We start from the raw sequence: 19,317 nt of genomic DNA, 5'->3' as shown, positions 1-19,317 counted from the left end.
TTACCCATTATTAAGTGTACTATTCAATGATTTTTTTAAATTGCATTTCTAGAATTGTGCAATTGTCACCACAGTGCACTTGAGAACATTTTCATCACCACAAAACCTTGCCTTGGGCCTATTTATAGTTAATCACCATTCCTATCCCCAGGTCTAGGCAACTATCAATTTGCTTTTTGTCTCTATAAACTTGCCTTTTCTGGACATTCAGATCAATAGAATTAGAATCATGTAGTCTTTTGCATCAGGCTTCTTTCACTAACCACAAATGTTTTTGAGGTTCATCAATGTGCTGGCATGTATTAGTTGTTCATCTATTTTGATTGCTAAACAGTATTCCATTGTATAAATATAAAATATACATGGTAAGTGCTGAAAATCTATTTAAGTGACTGATTTATTGAGTTAAGACTTTTAGCTTTAATAGTAGGAAAACATTACTAAAATTCCCAAGTATGATAACACATTATTAGGTGATAAATAAAAACTTTTTACAATAGAAAAAGTAAATCTTTTATTATTAAGATAAGGGAATCTATACAATTCTGAGTTACTTCCCTCTGAATCCTTAAATTCCCCAACCTATATAATAAAAGTGTAATATGCAAATCGATGTAACGGCCGAACAGCGGAATGACCATCCAGACGACCATCCAGGACAATGCTATGAAACCCACTGGCACCAGGCCAGCCAAGGCCATTGTGATGGGATTAGTTGGGGGCCCAGCCATTGCCCCATGATTGCCCCACAGAGGGAGGCCCAGGCCACTGGCTGGCAGGGTGATCAATTGGGGGGCTCCATGATTGCCCCAAAGAGGGAGGCCCAGGCCACCCACCAGCAGGCTGCAGCAGGTGGGAAGCCTGGGTCCCTGGTGCCGGAGGGAAGAAGGTGCCGGCAGCTGGGGGAAGGAAGGCCTACTCTTACAGGAATTTTGTGCATCAGGCATCTAGTTACATTATAAAATTATCTAATCAATACCCTGATTTGCATTGTAAAGCAACTATTGCTTATAACACAGAGGGGCCTCTTTATGTGCCCTGTTAACTTAAAAGGTGTGATCATTATTAGTTTTAAAGCATGACCACAAATTCTTTGATACTTCCTCTTTAAGAGGTGAAGTTTGATTACTCTTCCCTAGAGCCTGGGCTGTATTTTTGTTGTTGTTGTTAATCCTCACCTGAGGATATTTTGTCCAATGATTTTAAAGAGTGAAAAGGGAAGGAGGGAGTGGATGAGAAAAGAAGAAGGAGAAGAGAAAGAGAAAGAGAGACACACATTGATTGGTTGCCTCCCATATGTGCCTCTACTATGAAACCTGCAACCCAGGCAGGTGCCCTTGACTGGGAGTCAAACCCAAGACCCATTGGTGCATGGCCGACACTCTAATCACTGAGTCACACTGGCAAGGGCACATGAGCTGTATTTAATGACTCACTTGTAACAAATAGAATGTAGCAAAAATGTGGGCACCGTACTATCAAGGGTAGGTCATAGAGAAGAAACTGGGGCATCAATACAAAATTAGGTATGCTAAAAGTAAGCTAAATTTCTACATCTAATATGTTTCAAGCAATCAACAGAAAAATCCCACTGGTTCACTCTTCACACTTTTCAATTTGTTAACAAAATTGTATTGATGATGAATCAGTACCTACTATCAGAGAAGATAATAGTGATAGTCTCTCATTCTTGATATTGGTAATTAGTACTTTCTTTCTCTTTGTTTATAAGTTTTTATTTATTTTATTAATCTTTACAGAAAAACAACTTTTCATTACATTAATTTTTCTTTATTGTTTTTATTTTTCATTGATGTCCTGCCTTCATGCTTTTTTTCAGCTCACTTTGGTTTAATTTGCTCCTCTTTTTTCTAGTTTCTTGAGACAGAAGTTCAGTTGGCTCAAAATAAAACAATCCTATATAATAAAGAGGTAATATGCAAATTAACCCTCATGCTGTCACAGCGGAGGTGGGGTTCCCATAACGAGCGATCAGCAGGGACCTGAGGCTGTGTGGCGCCAGGCTGGGGTGGGGGACCTGAGGCTGTGCCCCCTGCCCAGCGGGGCTTGACGGGAACCTCAGGATGCGCCCCCTGCCTGGTGGGGCTTGATGGGGGACCTCAAGCCGCACCTCCTGCCCCGGTGCCAGGCCGGGAGACCACAGGCCATGTCCCCCGCCCCGGGACGGGGTACCTCAGGTCGCGCCCCCTGCCCGGTGGGGCTTGATGGGGGACCTCAAGGCACATCCCCCGCCCTGGTGCTGGGCCGGGGACCTCAGGCCGTGCCCTTTGCACCAGGCCAGGGGACCTGAGGCCGCGCCCCCCCACCGGGCAGGGCTTTGCGGGGGACCTCAGGCTACGCCCACCGCCCTGGCACCGGGCTGGAGGACCTCAGGCTGCGCCCCCCACCCCAGCACCGAGCCAGGGTACCTCAGGCCATGACCCCTGCCTGGCGGGGCTTGATGGGGGACCTCAAGGTGCATCCCTCGCCCTGGTGCCGGGCCAGGGACCTCAGGCCGTGCCCTTCGCCCCAGGCCAGGGGACCTGTGGCTGCACCCCCCAATCCCGGCGCCTGGCCGGGGGACCTCAGGCCACACCCCCCTGTCCGGCAGGGCTTGATGGGGGACCTCAAGCCACGCCCTTTACCCCAGGCCAGGGGACCTGAGGGTGCACCGAGGGACCTGAGGCTGCGCCCCACACCCGACGGGGCTTGACAGAGGACCTGAGGTTGCGCCCCCCGCCTGGCACCAGGCCGGGGGACCTGAGGCTGCACACCCCGCCCGGTGAGGCTTGAGGGGGGTGATGCCGGCCGGGTCTGGATCTCGCCCAATGGGGGTGGGGGCCGGCCGGGTCTGGGTTTCGCGCGATTTCGAGGTGCGCGTGGGTGGGCGGGGACTTGATTCTGGGTCCCGCGGCGTGCCCCAGACTCTGACAGGAGGAAGGTTTTCATATACATTTTATGAATTTTCTTTCATCTCTGACACTTTTATTATAGAGAAATGACAAATAGCAATATTAAAGTATTTCCTCTAATTAATTCCCTTTTGATGTGCATGAATTTCGTGCACAGGGCCACTAGTATACTAATAATCATCATTCACTATGCAACATAAAACACAAGCTCATGCATTTCAAAACAAGGACACATAATAATACAGATTATTTTCCACATTTTTCTCATATAAAACAGTACCTGGTTTGAGGCAATCCAAAACATGTTCCAACACCAACACGAGGTAAGTAGTTAACCACTTTCTTTACTGTTGCAGGGTCTGGGAAGTTGAACATTACAGCAACTATGGAAAATAATTTTCAAAAATTAGAACACAGAATGATTTCCTTTCTAGTAATATTTACTCTTAATCCAGATATTTATTAAATGCAATTCTTGGCATATTAAGTTTATCATAGTGCATTCAAGTTTTAATATTAATATATCAGAGGTAATATTCATTTTGCTTATAAACTCATACCTTAGACAGCTCCTTCCTAAGTGCTTTCAGATTATAACAACTGTTGTTGCGTTACTGTGACATGAAGCTGAGATTATCTAGCTACAAGTTTAATTTACAAAACTGAATTTTGGCAAGTTAACTACATATCTATGAATTTCTATAAAAATACTGGTTAAAATGTTAACTATATATGGTAACAATCTAACACCAAGAAGACTACAAATACAGCTACTAAATGATCAGCTGTATTTATTTCCAAGGATGAACAGTTTTAAAAATATTATTTTTATAATGTTTATATGTTTACATTTTATATGTTCACATAACCCAGAATAATGTCTGACCTGAAGGAAAATTTTTCCTCTATGGTTAATAATCAAATTTAAATGCTTTCTGGTCATTTCTATTTTAGTAAGTACATATTTTGAGAATATCAAAATATGTATATCAATATATGTAAACATACTCAGTATATAAATGTTAATTTATTACAGACATTGGTAAATTTGTATTTTTAAAATATGAAAATAATGAAGCCATAAAATCATGAGAAAGAATTTAGAAAATATTATTTTGAATTTAAAATTTCAATTATATTAATTTCAGTATCAGAAACATATATTAGCTGTGAATGATCACCTAGCCTAAAAAATACTTATGGCCAAAAACTTTTTTTCAATTTGGTGTAGCTTTCAAATACTGGAATTACCAACATGTTTCAGGTAAAAAAGTACATGATCATTCACTAAACACCCAAAACATTTAGAACTGTCATATATATACCCAACATGCTTTGTTAGTAATGCTTCCTTGTGTATCCATTATTATGCTGTATACTTGGGGGAAATGCAAAACAAAAACTATCATAGACTATGGCAGATGACCAAGATCAAGCAGAAAAGGCAACAGAAAAACACACATACAAAAGCAAGGATGCATAAGAAATTTCAAAGAAGAAAAATGAATGAGAATGAACAAGCAATAAATATTACAAGGTTGAAAGCCCTTTGGGACAGCAAGAATGCAGACTGAACTAAAATGTGAAACATTCACTTGATTATTTGCCTGGAAGAATAATGTTTACACTAGGTGTATGTGCAAGGGAAGAGACCAAACAGGAAAGGGAAAGACATCTTTACCTAAAGAAACCTATGTTACCAAAAGACACATGATTTCGCATAGGAAAAAAAAAAAAAAAGTGTGCGTGGATTATTATATTATTATGTGTAGATTTTGAAACTGACAACTTGTAGATTATAGAAAGTGAAAACAAGAAAACTTCAACCTACTTATGTACAGGAAGTATGTGCAATAAGGCACTAAAGTTTTACATATTCTCCCTTAAATGCCTCCACTCACACTGAACGATACCTTTGCCAAGTTGACTTTTGTTTCTCTTGTCTTAATGAATTTCACCAAGTTCCATTCTAAACCCACAAATTAAATTTTAGTTCTTTCAAGAATGATGAAATACAAAGCAACCAGAGCAGTTCAGTACCATATTCTGATGGTCCCTTTATAAATGGCAATAGATTACACCAAAGATTAAATAAATGTATGAATCATTTGATTACCTTTTCCCCTCTCCAAATGAAGCCACCTTCCAGAAGGAGCTCCACTATCAGAGCAATATTGAGGACATCAAAATTCCAAAAGTGATTAAATGCTTAGTAACTTCCCATACTTATACAGCTTTGAACTAATTGGTTATATGGCCAGCAAAGTAAAACTACTACAAAAAAGTTCTTAGAATGACCAAGTGAGTAAAAGCCATGAATATGCAAGTGGGTCAAAAAAAGAGGTCAGCAGGGCAGGGGCTGGACTACAAAATACTATCAAAATGAAAACAACATGATATACTATTAAAAAAAAAATGCAAAGAGATAGAGGTTAGCTTTTTAACAATAGACTTCTGCAACATATTACCTCTGTTTGCCATAAAGATCTCCAAGGCCGTATTTTGCAAAAGATAACGACGAGAAAAGATTGATCGTATCTCTGTGAACAGCCATTTTCCATGAAGCCCTTCTGTATATGCCAGGATCTAGTGAGGAAAAAATAATCCCAAGTAAGTAAAAAACAGTATAATTTCTAAGAATTGGATGAACAGTTATTAAAATAATTTGGAAGGAGATTAAAAATATAGATTGAGACTTATGGAAAGGAAGCAGAGTAAAATTATAAAACAGCTACTTAGAAGTACAGTTGAGGGCTTCCTAAAGCAGTGATATCATTTATTTCTTTTCATGAAATGTATACTGCATTATTTAGTGACTGATTTTTGAGTCATATCATGGAAAATTTTAGGTAAAACTTTAAAAAGAAGGAACACCTGAAAAGATCACATATACAATTCAGTTATATATAATGTGATTTTAATGGACCCAGAATTACTTTTTACATATTTTTAAAAATATATTGAAGTGCATAACTTTTTAAAAAATCACACTTTTAAGGTCACTCACTGTTAAGGCAACAGTCACTCATTCAGAAAGCACAAAGACTGACTGTATAAGAGGTTAAGTATCATTTTGTCAGCCAGGCTAAACACAAACCTGCAAATGAACTCAGCATAATCTCTCTATGGAGTAGATGGTTGTCAGAGTAACTTGTTACAATTCTTGTCATCCCATGTGACAGATGCAGTAGCTTAGAATGCTTTGCCAACTAAAAGTAATCCTGTCTTTAGTCCTAAGCCACTTTGTCGCTTTGTTATTCACATTTTCTTTTTTTTTTTAAGTTCATTTCAAAAGCTTAACTATGAAGGTGTTGAAGAAAAACCAGATGTGAAATTTCTCTACCACAGTACTTCACATAATATTAATAAAAAAAATGAGATGAGTTTGCTATCAAAACCTGGTGAAAATCCATAAAAGCAAATTAAACATTTAAGTATCTCCCTCAAAAGTAAAATCTATAAAAAAGTATAAATAAAACAAAATTTGATTATGACATTGCATTGTAGGGACAAAGATGGAATAAGCAAAGAGAAGAAAAGTAATGAATAGCAAGAATTTTTCCTACAATCTAAGTTCTACCAGAGCAGAGACTTTGAATACACTCTATTTCCATTTCCTATAACATTATCTGACAACAGACAGATGTTTGTGAATAATTAAATCAATGAATGAATGGTAGTCTAACCTCCATCTTCCTTTTGTTTGAGCCATATGATATTTAACAAAATTTCAAGTGTTGAAAGTCCATGAGAAAATGGATATAAAATTCACATTTTTTTTTTTTTTGTTTCTCAGGAAAAAGTGAAGTATCTGTCAAATCTAGAATTCTGTCAAATTTAGAATTATATGCCACGTGATGAAAACTGGCATGCACTCTCCATTTTTGCAGTTTCCACCCTTTCACTCATTTACTATTATCTCCCTAGTTTCCAGTGGCATTTGAGTTTCTCACCCTAGACTTATCAAATTGGAGAGAATCCAATATATGTTCTGTAACACATACTCTTCCCATCTATCCAACAATTACTAGTAAGGAAACTAAAACCCAGACAAGTTCAATACTTAAAGTCACTTGGGAAGTTAGTGGCAGAGTCTGGAATACATCCAGGTTTTCAAATCCCAAAGTCCAGAATTTACTTATATAGCACATTGTCACATCCCTAAAAAAGAGTTTTAAATGTCTGTTAAACTAGAACTCAACTCATCAGAAATTATAATAAACTACATTTGTTTTTCCTGCACCTGGGTTACAGGTGAAAGAGGAAACTCAAAAGAAAACAGGGGAGTCTTTCAGCTGTGTGATATGTTAAGAATATCACACACTGGTCTGAAAAGTCCATCTTTTATACCTATAGAGCTATATAATAAGACCTGTTGCTCATGATGGTGATGTCAATCATTGCAAGAGCATGGTCATACAACTACAGTTTTAATTATACTTTAGGATACTCTAATTTTTAACTAAAATAAGTATACTAAAACATTATTATATCAGTTTTCAATGTATTAAAATCATTTTCCAATTAATCAAAAAATTCAATTTATATCCCATTCTATTAAGCCCGTGGTCGGCAAACTGCGGCTCGCAAGCCACATGCGGCTCTTTGGCCCCTTGAGTGTGGCTCTTCCACAAAATACCACGGCCTGGGCCAGTCTATTTTGAAGAAGTGGCGTTAGAAGAAGTTTAAGTTTAAAAAATTTGGCTCTCAAAAGAAATTTCAATCATTGTACTGTTGATATTTGGCTCTGTTGACTAATGAGTTTGCCGACCACTGCATTAAGCAGTATAGTTTTTAAAAAATCTACTTAAAATACAGCAAGTGGCATGCTCCTAAAAAATTTGTTTTTATTGCCAAATGTCAAACCTATTCAAAATTACAGAAAATGACATGAGCCCGATGTACCCACTACTCAACCTTATAAAATCCTAACATTTTGCCACATTATCACATACATTTAAGAAACTAATAAAGCATTTCAGATAGTGTTGAAATTCCCATGTATAACCCTTCCTGATCCCATTTTCCTATTTTGTCAGAGCCAATCACTACCCTTGGTTTGAGGCGCATTGTTCCCATGTAATTTTTTATACTATTAGTACATGTATATTTGTAAATAATATCCAGCATTTTTTGTACTGTTTTCAAATCTCACAAATTGTGTCATATTGAATATACGACAGTATGCTTCCAAAGTTAAATATAAGCAGGTCTGTTAATTTTTTAAAACTCTGAGAAAGAGAAATAGGAGGAAAGAAAATTATTTAAAATTGCCAAAGGCATCAAAAACTGAAAATTTACACACACAAAAAAAACTACCCTGACTTCAAAAATATTAAAATCTATGCTTATGGTAAAGATAGCTAGGGTTTTAAATAGAAACAAAGACTCTCTTAACTAACAGAATTACTAGCTGAAATTGATACAATAACATTACTTTAAAGTATTCATTAGGAAAAGGTGTCAGTACTGAAAAGCAGCTGAGGCCTAGCTAAGGAAGAGGTTTATTTCTTATCAGAATAGTATATTCCTGGTCCGAGGCTTCACTTCAAAGTCTCTAGGGTTCAATTAAAACTGGATTAGGTAGAAGCAGACCCTTCTTTGGGACTTTCTGTTCACTGAAACTCCACATCCACTGACAGCACCCTAGACAGAGGTCTAGCCCTCCAATGAATCAGTTGCTATGGAAACCGTATCATTACCATTGCTCTGCAGTTATGACCCCAAGTCCAGAATAGCTTGAAAGCTTAAGCTCACAGCACTCTCTTTGAATGTTCACCACTTTGTTTAAATATTGGGAGTAGTATTATTAGTAGAAAATTCAATTTTCACTTTTTAATAATTTGTTTCAACAAGATGGTTTATTAGTTAAATGTTGAGGTGAGGGAATTAGAGAGAAAAGAACAGTATTTAATTTTAAATACAAACACACATATATACTATTTCTTTACATTGAAAAAAGCTACCATATCTTCTTTAAAATTTATACCTGAAAAATATGTTATTTCCCCCATTAATACACACATTTCCTTCTTCTACCCTTCAAACAAGATACTATGATTACACATGAAAACTTCTTCACCCTGTTGCATTTACTGGCTTGAAAGCAAAGCATTTCTTTTTTTTTCTTCTTTTTTTTTTTTTTAATACTTTTCCATTAACCATTCAGTTTGCAAAGCTTATAAATGTATCCAAATAAAAACCTTCATCTATTTTCTCATCCTTTTGAAAGAACAAAAATAGAAACATGCCTTTATTGCCCAAATGCATGAATATCAGGCATTTTTAAAAGCAGAGTTAAATTAGTCTCTGAAAATAAAGCAATATTTGTTTCACAAAAGGAAAGAAAAAGGTTTCATTAAAAAAACAACAATTACCACCAATAAATTTTAAATGTGTTAAAGTTCTTTTTGTAAGGGAATTATATTAAAAAGTGATAACATATTTTACCTTAAAAATATTTTGGGAGTCATATTTTTATATTATTCTTAATGTTTAAAGCTACATTACATATCCTAGTCCCAAATATTGGCCAATATTTGGAGAGGTTTTACTATTTCTGACAATTCCATATTGACTTTTGAACAATCTGATAACAGAAATAAAATCAGATAATATACATCAACAAAATTTAAGTACTTAATTTTCACAACAAAACCATTTCCAGAATAAGGATATATCTAACATCAAGAAAAATGTTTTAAACTTAGTATACAAAATACAAACTAATTATGCCATCAATTAAGTAATAACACCGCTGCTAGGAAAGTCTAGAAAACATTCATATTCCATCATATTCCATTTTATAGAATATAATGATAAATTAGTCATAAAATTATATGTTAATAAAATAGTATTTAAAATAAAAACCCATGTTGAAAACATTCAATATCAACTCACCACTAAATATATGTGCAAATGTTTTATTTATAATAATTTTACCAAGCTAGTTTAAATTTTATGCAAGTACTTGAAAGTTATACCACTCTATTATTAACATAGCTTTTAGATTTTTGTTGCATACAATTTCCTCTGAAACTTGGTGTCAAAGCAAAGCACTTAATTTTTTCTAGAAACATTGAATTCTACTTGGTTTAGGATTTACTTCATCACCAACCATTTGACTTTTAGTTTTAAGTTTTCAGATATAAGAATAAAACTGAAAGGTCTTTTTTAAATGTAAAAATGACATATAGTTTACTGTGATGTAAACTATAATATGGTAATTTTGTTATTAAATATATATCAGCATACTTTGAAAAAACACACAGAATGATGCTAACAAAAATACGAATACAAAAGAAAATTAACTTTTAAATTAATTATGAGTAATTTCTTTCATCTCTATAGTAAATTTCCTCCTTCTGCTTACTAGTACTATGATGCAGTACAGTATTCTCCTTAGTATTTTCATGGGTGACAAGTTCAATTAAACATATTCATTACTCTAATGTTCTACTTGGCAGTTTAGTCAGTATGAAAAATAAAAAATATATAAATAAAATGCTATGTGACCTTTGTATTGATTGGGCTAAAATGGTTTTAGCCTGGGTGTGGATGATGGGGCAGCTGGGAGGGACAAGTGGGGAGCATACAAACACATACACTCTTATGTTTTCTCTTCCAATTACTGAAGGAGATGATAAAACCACAGCAAATGATGTATCAGCTCATTTTATCTTATCGCTTTGGGGCTAGGTGACAATGAAGTTCATATTTCACTGGCTCCCATTGAAGATTGTGAAAATTACTTGCCCTCATGACCTGAAATTTCACTAGAAGACAGAAATTTCTCTTCTGCAAAGTAATGCAATTTTTCAGATGTCAACCTTTAGCCCAGCTTTAAAAATTAATTTCATTTATATTAACCAATGATATTGATATTTTCACAGAACGCTCTTTGATACATGAAGCACTGACTGGCAAATTGATGTTGCTTTAGATGGGCAAGACTATTTTATTTTAAGCTGCTATGGCAGACAGATTTATGGCAAACTGAAATTCCCATTTCATAATTTAATATTTGTGCTGGAGTGATGCACCTTTAAGCCTTGGGCCTGTAAATAATTCAAAATCTTTAGTTGGTTCTGTTTTATTTTCAATATTCTTCAGCTTAAAAATAATTTGCATTATAAATGATGTAGCATAAAAAGCAATCATTTATTGAACATTTAATATGTATCATAATGAGTCAAAAGCCAAATATGGTCATGAAGAAGCAGAAAAAAGAAGGTATTTATCAATCATTCTACTAATTTTTAATTTAGTTTATTTGTAAGAAACTATATCTGCAGTCTGATTACTTTTTTTTTTAAAGAAGACAAGAATCAAAAGTAAACCACAAAAGAATATTCAAGAACAATATTAAGGACCATGACTGCATCTTACTTTATTTTTCATAGCAGTACATGAAGTAAAAAGCTAGGTATTAAATTTTCAAAAAAAGAGTAGATTGAACTTAGATAACTACATAAATTAAAATAGACATATATGGGTTTGCATATGCTACCTTTTAAGATATAAACATAATGAAACAAAGTAACAAAGTCAACTTTATCATAAACCAAGTATGAACATCTGATTTTAGCATAAGAGATAAAGGAATTACCTTTTATCTGCAGAAAAAAGTTTCAATGTTTTGAAGTAATAAAAATGTTACTAAAAGATATAGTCTGGTGTTTTAGCAAGTTTTTATTACCTTTATCCAGTAAAGAGTTTTGTCTAATTAAAAAAAATGCCTTGATAAGATAATTACACCAATACTCTTTCATTTTATTAATAAGGTAAGTTAAGCATAAACATGCATAAATTTATGTATTGATCTATATTCTTAAAATAACAGAAAGGCTAAAACATTACCTTACGTTAGCTAATTTCCCCCCAAAATGGTTTAACACTTATGCCTAACTTTGTATTTATATATATATTTAAATTTTCCTTACAGGTATGATATGGGGAAAACAGTAATAAAAAATGATAATTTATTTTTATAAATATACTTTTATTGATTTCAGAGAGGAAGGAAGAGGGAGAGAGAGAAACATCAATGATGAGAGAGAATCATTGATTGGCTGCCTCCTGCATGCCTCCTACTGGGGATTGAGCCTGCAACCCAGGTATGTGCCCTGACTGAGAACTGAACTCTAACCTCCTGGTTCATAAGTCAACACTCAAACACTGAGCTACACCGGCTGGGCAATAATTTTTCTATTTTGATTGGAACGATTCCTAATCACTTCTCAAAAATGTCTATCAGTAACATGCTATTGTCACTGAAATCAAGTTATGAAGTATTTTTGCCTATTATTTCACAGACTGACTCTCTGAAGTTGAGCTTTCTACTCCTTAACAAAGAGTTGGATTTAAGTCCACTAATAAAAACTGTCTAATTTTAAATATATTAGATTGTTCTATAATATATGCTGTAAAAACAATCAATGAGCACTATCTTTCTTCTCAATGCCAATTCTTACCTTATGAACTCAATCTCAGCCTCAGATTGTTATCAAAAATCCTCCCTAGATATATCAACCAAAGCTTCAAGTTAGAATAATATCAGCCTGTAGCTAAACTACTTATCTCTTTGTAGCAGATATAATATGATTGGAAGTTTCTCTGGTGAGTAAGCTATTTAAACTAAATAAAGAGTGTATCTTCAAGAAATGTGCCTTTTGTTCTTCAAGCAGAACAGAGTACAGAAGTAAAAAACAAAATGCTAGTTTGTATAGTAAACAGCCTTGGAAGAGACAGATAATGTCTCCCTTAGAGCCAAGGGCAGGTTTGTTTATTGCCCAGTGTAATAAAGATAATGATACCTTTTGGAACAAAGGCCAGACTTTACTGCCCAGTGTACACATTTAGGGTTCTTGAAGATTGACACTGCTCAACTGGGATATAAACTCACTGGGGTATACAGTATCTACCTGGGTCTCTTATCTGAGTCTGCTCAGACTGCATACAAAATAGCACAGACTGGATGGCTTGAACTACAGAAATATATTTCTCACAGTCCTGGAAACTGAGAAGTCCAAGGCCAAGGTGCTACCAGTTCTGGTTCCTGGAGAGAACCCTCTTCCTGGCTCATAGATCTCTGCCTTCTCACAGTATCCTCTAATGGAGAGAGAGGGAGCTCTTTCTTCCCCTTTTTACAAGAACAGTCTGACTGGATTAGGGGGCCAAGCTCATGACCTCATAAAACCTTAATCATCTCCTAAAGACCCTATCTTCATATATAGTCACAATGGGGGTTAGAATTTTAACATATGAATGGGGGGAGGGACATAATTCTGTCCATAGCACCCCTCTAAGTCACCTCATAATTGTGCTATAAGAAAGATCTTTGTCTCTGACCCGGGAATCTCATATCTTGTCAGCATTCGTGAGCTTTCGGCAAAACAAACTATTAGCTTGCAGTAACTAACTATTCAGCTGTGGTCAGGGACACTTGCTGCTGCAACTCTTCAATAGAGCAAGTAGTTTTCATGGCCTGTGGCATTTTCCATGTGTGCATTCCCTAGTTCAAACCAAAACACGGGTATTCATAATACTATCAATAGGCTGATGAGGCAGAGAAAGAGAAAGGACATGTCAATGTTGTATAAACAGGATTTAAGTACTCAGATTCTTCCAGTCTGCTTGCACTCTATCCTTAGTATAATAACTTAGTTTATCTCACTTCCCTTTCTTCTCATTGTGTGCTTTAAACTGATTTAATAAGTCATGTGATTTGAGAATCTTAATTTATAATATACTAGAGGCCCGTTGCACAATATTCATGCAAGAATAGGCCTTCCTTTCCCTGGCTTCACTCCCGGCCGCCCGGGAGCTGCCAAGTCCTCACTCCCAGCCAGAGCACCACTCGTGTAGCTCCCTCCGCCCCTCCTCCTCCCTCTCATATCATGCGCCCCGCCCCGCCCGGCCGATCCACGCCTGCATATGCAAATTAACCCACCATCTTTGGCGGGTTAATTTGCATACTCACTCTTGATTGGTTGTGGGCGTAGCAGAGGTATGGTCAATTTACATGTTTGTCTATTATTAGGTAAGATTTGCTGTCTACTATAATTATAGCAAGGCAATTTCTCTCAGAACAGGTTCACAGCTAACCTTTACCTAACCTTAAATTACAATTTTAAAAAATTACTATAGGACAAAGGCAAAAAATTTTGAAGCTCCATAATTCATTTTAGTCAGCCCCACTTTAATACCAAAAACTTAAGCAAGAGTCTAAAAAAGTAAACTTGATGAGCAATGTCATCACTAAATAAAAATAGAGAACTTCTAAATAAGCCATAAACTAATAAAATCTAGCAATGATGTATAAAAATAGTATTTACCAAGAAATGTATATACTTCTAATGCAAACATGAAATCTAAAACCCCTTTGGAAAGTAATCTTATAATATTTATCAAAAATTAAAATAGCCACATTTTTCATCCTGATAAAACAAAAATGGAAAATAAGACTGTAAAATCCAATGCATGTTATTAGGAAAATGGTTGAAAAAGTGTGATATGTCTTCTTCGTTCACTGAAAAGATTGAAAAAAGCTACTTCAGCTGACTTGGGCGATATCCACCATCAATATATAGTAGAGTGAGAAAAGCAACACACCAAGAAATGTGTATTGCAGAATTTCATTTTTCTAAATCAATGAAAAAAGCCCAAACAACACATAAGTTTCTATGAAAATGGAGCAAAATATGAAAGGATACACACTAGATTGTTAATATATCACTTAAGTATGAGAGAAGAGGATCTGGGTAGCAGATGGGAATTGAACCTGCAACCCAGGTACATGACCTCGACCAGGAATCGAACCTGCGAACATTCGGTACACTGGTTGACACTCTAACCACTGAGAAACAGCAGCCAGGACTATAGTTTCCATTTTTGTATTGAGGTTGCCTATGTTTCCTTATGGTGTTCATGTTTTGCATTAAATTTTGAGTATATTTATAATAGTATTTTTCCATATTAATCTTTTAATTTCTTTTTATTTCTTTTTACCATTAACTAAACTCTAGATTTTATTTGGATTTTACAAATCTCTCCATTAAATGTCCTCTTTCTATTCTAGGATCCAATAAGAAATACCAGAAGGAATTTACTTTTCAAGTCTCCTCAGTCTTCTCTGCTGTGTGACAGTTTCTCAGTTTTGCCTTGCTTTTCATAACTTTAATAATCTTGAAGAATACTGGCTGGGAAAGTCTATAGATTGTTCCTAATCTGGGTTTGTCTATTTTTCTCAGGATTAGAATGGGGTTAAACATTAGAAAACAACAGAGTGAAGTGCCTCTGTACTCATTGTGTATGAAGTAGTTATATGATATCCACCAAATATCACTAGTAATGGTAACATTCATCACATGGTTAAAGTAACATTTGCAAATTTACTATTGCCCTCGCCAGTTTGGTTCACTGAATAGAGTGTCGGCCTGTAGACCAAAGGGTCCAGGGTACAATTCCAGTCAAGGGCACATCCGTTGGTTGCAGGCTCCTCCCCGGCCAGGGCCCTGGTAGGAGCTGGTGCAGCAGACAACCAATCGATGTGTTTCTCTCACATAGATATTTCTCTCTGTCTTTCCCTCTCTCTTCCACTCTCTAAAAATCAATGGAAAAATATCCTCAGGTGAGGATTAAAAAATAATAATAAATCAAGTTACTATTATTAGCTTCCCTTACTCTATTCTTTGGAAGTTGTCACTGCTCTAGCAACAACTTCCCCCTGGAGGGAAGTGGCTAAAGTGAAATTAAGGTCCATCCTCTGGAATGGAGAGATTATAAATATAAAATGCAATACATATTAAAAATAGATTTTTAAATTCCATAATCTCTATCACTTCTGTGACTCTTGCTATTGAATGATTTTTCTCCTAGAATCACATTCACCTGCTTCTTGGCATTTCAAGTAACTTTTTGTATATCCTATCTAATAAAAGAGTAATATGCAAATTAACTGTCACTCCACGACAAAATGGCAACCCCCATAGCCACAAGATGGCAGCGCCCAGTCCCCTCAGCCCCGCTGCTGGAGTGTCCGGGCCTGTCCGCCGGAGCAGCGAGGCTGAATCCGCCTCCGGAGGGGGCAGATCCAGCCTCCCCGCTCCACCGCTGCTGCAGTGTCTGGGCCTGTCAGTCCCGCCAGGGTTCGCGAGGACCAAGCGGCAAGGCTGGATCCGCCCCCAGACATGGCAGACAGAGCCCGGACAGCAGGGCATGGGGGCTTCCTTAGTGTGTTGGTGTTGGCGAAGTCCACAGGCCTGGCAGACAGAGCACACTGCAGGGCATTGGGGCTTCCTTCGCATGGCGCATGGCGGTAGCAGGCAGAGAGCAGACAGCAGGGCATGGGGGCTTCATCTCCATTGCTGCAGCAAAACCCCCAGGCTCTGCAGAGAGCAGAGAACCATGGGAGTGGGCCTAAGCCATCAGTAGGACATCCCCTGAGAGCTCCTGGATTATAGAGGGTGTAGGTTGGGCTGAGGACCCCCGTGCATGAATTTTGTGCACCGGGCCTCTAATTGAATAATAATGTTCATATCCATAAGGACTCACAATTATTTTTCTTAGATGTTTTTGTCTTCCATCAGAGAGAAGTCAAGTTTTTTTCTAGCAGACAGCTAATTTACTTGTGGATCAGATTATTCCTTTTCAGGGTTGTTTCAAGCTTTGTTAAGACAAGTATAGAGTAGTATTTATTACCCAAGGACAGAGCAGAGCAGTTGCCTATATTCATATACTTAGTCATAAAATGGGATAACTGGAGCAGGATAGTAGTAGCAGAGATTGATTTTACCTTACAGTTGGATCACTAGGAATCCATACTACCTTCCTTCCCAACACCACTTTACACCAAGGCAAACGATTATAATCCATACTTTTCCTCACAGCAATTAACCCACAGGCATCTTCCACTATTTATTTCAACACAATTTTACCTCAATAAACATGAAGGGAGGACTGGGCATGGTGTGGTATGTGCGCAGGCTAATTGTGAATTCAAAATTTTCTAAGGAATAACCAAGATCAACACACATAAACACTGATTTCACTGTGCTCTACTCAATGGAAAAATAAACCAATTCAAAAGCACAATTCAGGTATTTTGTACCTTTATCAGTAATATGGACTTTGCTTCTTAAACTTTACTAAGGGTTCTATAGTTGTAGGTATACATTTCACACATGAAGAAATACAGTAAGCAGCATTATAAGCAAAAATAAAAAAAATGTTGCTTAAGTTTTGTATTTAGGCTAAGGGCAGATAATCCCTTCAACCTACAAACCTGATACATTTCAAAACCCAGTCCACACACTAGCAATTAGTCCCATTGAAACAATGTTATAAATATTCGTTAGATTCCTAGGTTCGCTCACAAAGAGCTATTCTGCCCCCAAAATAACTGAATCATAGAAAAACTCTGAATTCTAATCATCTAAGGCCAAAAGACCTCTTAGCTTCTTCTCCTCTCAACCCCAGGACCACACAGAAACAATCATTTTTAGAGAAGTTACTAATTCAAAGTGTGTAAGTAGAGAGTAGTCTGTGTATATATTGAGATTTGTTCAGAAAGTTCAAGATCTCTTTAATGTTGTCCAATTATACAGGTTCAATTCTATTAATGGCAAACTTCTTTTTAAATAGATTTAAAATCTGTATTATTGAAAATGGATGTATACCCAACTTTTTCTATTAATATTTTCATGTGACATATCAGCTAAAGTGAGCCTTGGAGGCATTTTTCATGCTCTATATACTGGAAAACTGCACAAAATATTATTTTATGCTGTTCCTTAGGCAGCAGATGACATACTCTGACTTTTTATTTTTTTCCTTCTAAGAGAACACATTTTGGTTTCATATATTTTCAGTTATGTTCTTTTTTCATAGTCCAAAAGATTCATTACTTTGATGACCATTTATCAGAGTTTCAAGTTCAATCTATAATACCCATTGAGATAGCAAATAATTCAGCCTCAGTGACTGTGTGTGTGAAAATGGGCTGTGTCCTAGATAAATGGCCTACCTGCCTCTGACATAGATTAGGTCATCATTCAAACTAACCACATAGCTCCACAACAATACTAGGAAACACAGGTTCACTTTAGCTGATGTTTCTGTTTTCCTGTAGATTCTTCCTTTTAGATAGTTACACTGTCATCAAAACATTATGGCATAGGTTTGAACAACCAAGATTCAGAAATATAATGATAAAGATATTTCCTATGTTTTGCAAACCACCAACTGTTCAATATACATCTATATCTGACTTCTCTTTTACACTAGGACATCCTCTAAATCTCTGGTATTTCAATCCGAATAAAAGTATATAAACCATAGTATTCTAAGGTGGCAGACAACAAAAGCCATTACAAGCATACATCTCTTTTCATATTCAAATAAGCTTTATATCTTCTCAAATTTCTGACTTCTTTTCTCTTGCCACTTATTTTGCTATTAGAAGAAAGAAGCAAACCATTTAGAGGGAGAGAGGCTGGCTACCTGGAAAGCTACTCATAGAGTAAAATTACCTTGGTAAATGCAACAGAGTCCAGAGTTTCACTAATCTTACATATTCAGAAATAGAAACAAAACAAGATTCAAATAAATGAGAGCATGACTGAACAGGTGAACCATATCAATAACTATCTGTTAGGTGAGAGATACATACCTATTTTTGTAAAAATACTTTTATTTGGGGTTTCAATTACTTGTAGCCAAATTTCTTCATGTCTATTAACTTAAAGCTCAATGAAATCAGTAGAAAGGAATAAAAAAGGCATCAATCCAAATAAGCAAAGGAGTATTTGAAAGGAAGACAGTGGCAAAGAGATCTCAATAGCATTACAGAAGACATACAGATACATACCTGTGGTCATTATTTTAGCAAAAGGAACCAGTCACAACCTAAATAGTCACCAAGAGGACTGATAAGAAGTCACCTAATTCATTCTGCAGCTCTCCTAAGGTTCTCAGCACTTAAAAGTCTATAGACTAGCCGAAACCGGTTTGGCTCAGTGGATAGAGCGTCAGCCTGCGGACTGAGGGGTCCCAGGTTCGATTCCGGTCGGGGGCATGTGCCTTGGTTGCGGGCACATCCCCAGTGGGGGGTGTGCGGGAGGCAGCTGATCGATGTTTCTCTCTCATAGATGTTTCTAACTCTCTGTCTCTCTCCCTTCCTCTCTGTAAAAAATCAATAAAATATATTAAAAAAAAAAAAGTCTATAGACTAGCTGGATTCCAAACCTCTCTCTCAAGCTGAAGAGCTAGTTCACTCTTTTTCTCTCCTGTCTCACCCCCCATGGGAAACCTGAGATTGATTTGCTGATAACTTAGGGACCCCAGGAACAGTGGAAAATAGGGGAAAGGTGCATGGCCTAAACGAAGCACAAAGAAGTCAACAGAC

At 36.6% G+C, this 19,317-nt stretch overlaps 1 protein-coding gene across 3 annotated transcripts in view; it reads right to left on the bottom strand.

Annotated features, from left to right (window-relative positions):
- LRBA (LPS responsive beige-like anchor protein) overlaps positions 1-19,317 on the bottom strand; it is a 563,043-nt gene that overhangs the window by 176,247 nt on the left and 367,479 nt on the right. For all 3 annotated transcript variants that reach the window (XM_079771501.1, XM_079771500.1, XM_079771502.1), the window contains exons 41-42: positions 5,381-5,498; positions 3,193-3,295 (exon numbers count right to left, since the gene is read on the bottom strand). In XM_079771501.1, the coding sequence (XP_079627627.1) occupies positions 3,193-3,295; positions 5,381-5,498 (221 nt within the window). The remainder of the gene's footprint in view (positions 1-3,192; positions 3,296-5,380; positions 5,499-19,317) is intronic.

Source organism: Cnephaeus nilssonii (assembly GCF_951640355.1).
Source record: "Cnephaeus nilssonii genome assembly, chromosome: 5".
Lineage (NCBI taxonomy): Eukaryota > Metazoa > Chordata > Mammalia > Chiroptera > Vespertilionidae > Cnephaeus > Cnephaeus nilssonii.
Note: the sequence above shows the minus strand (reverse complement) of the source record. Positions and strands in the feature narration are given on the sequence as shown.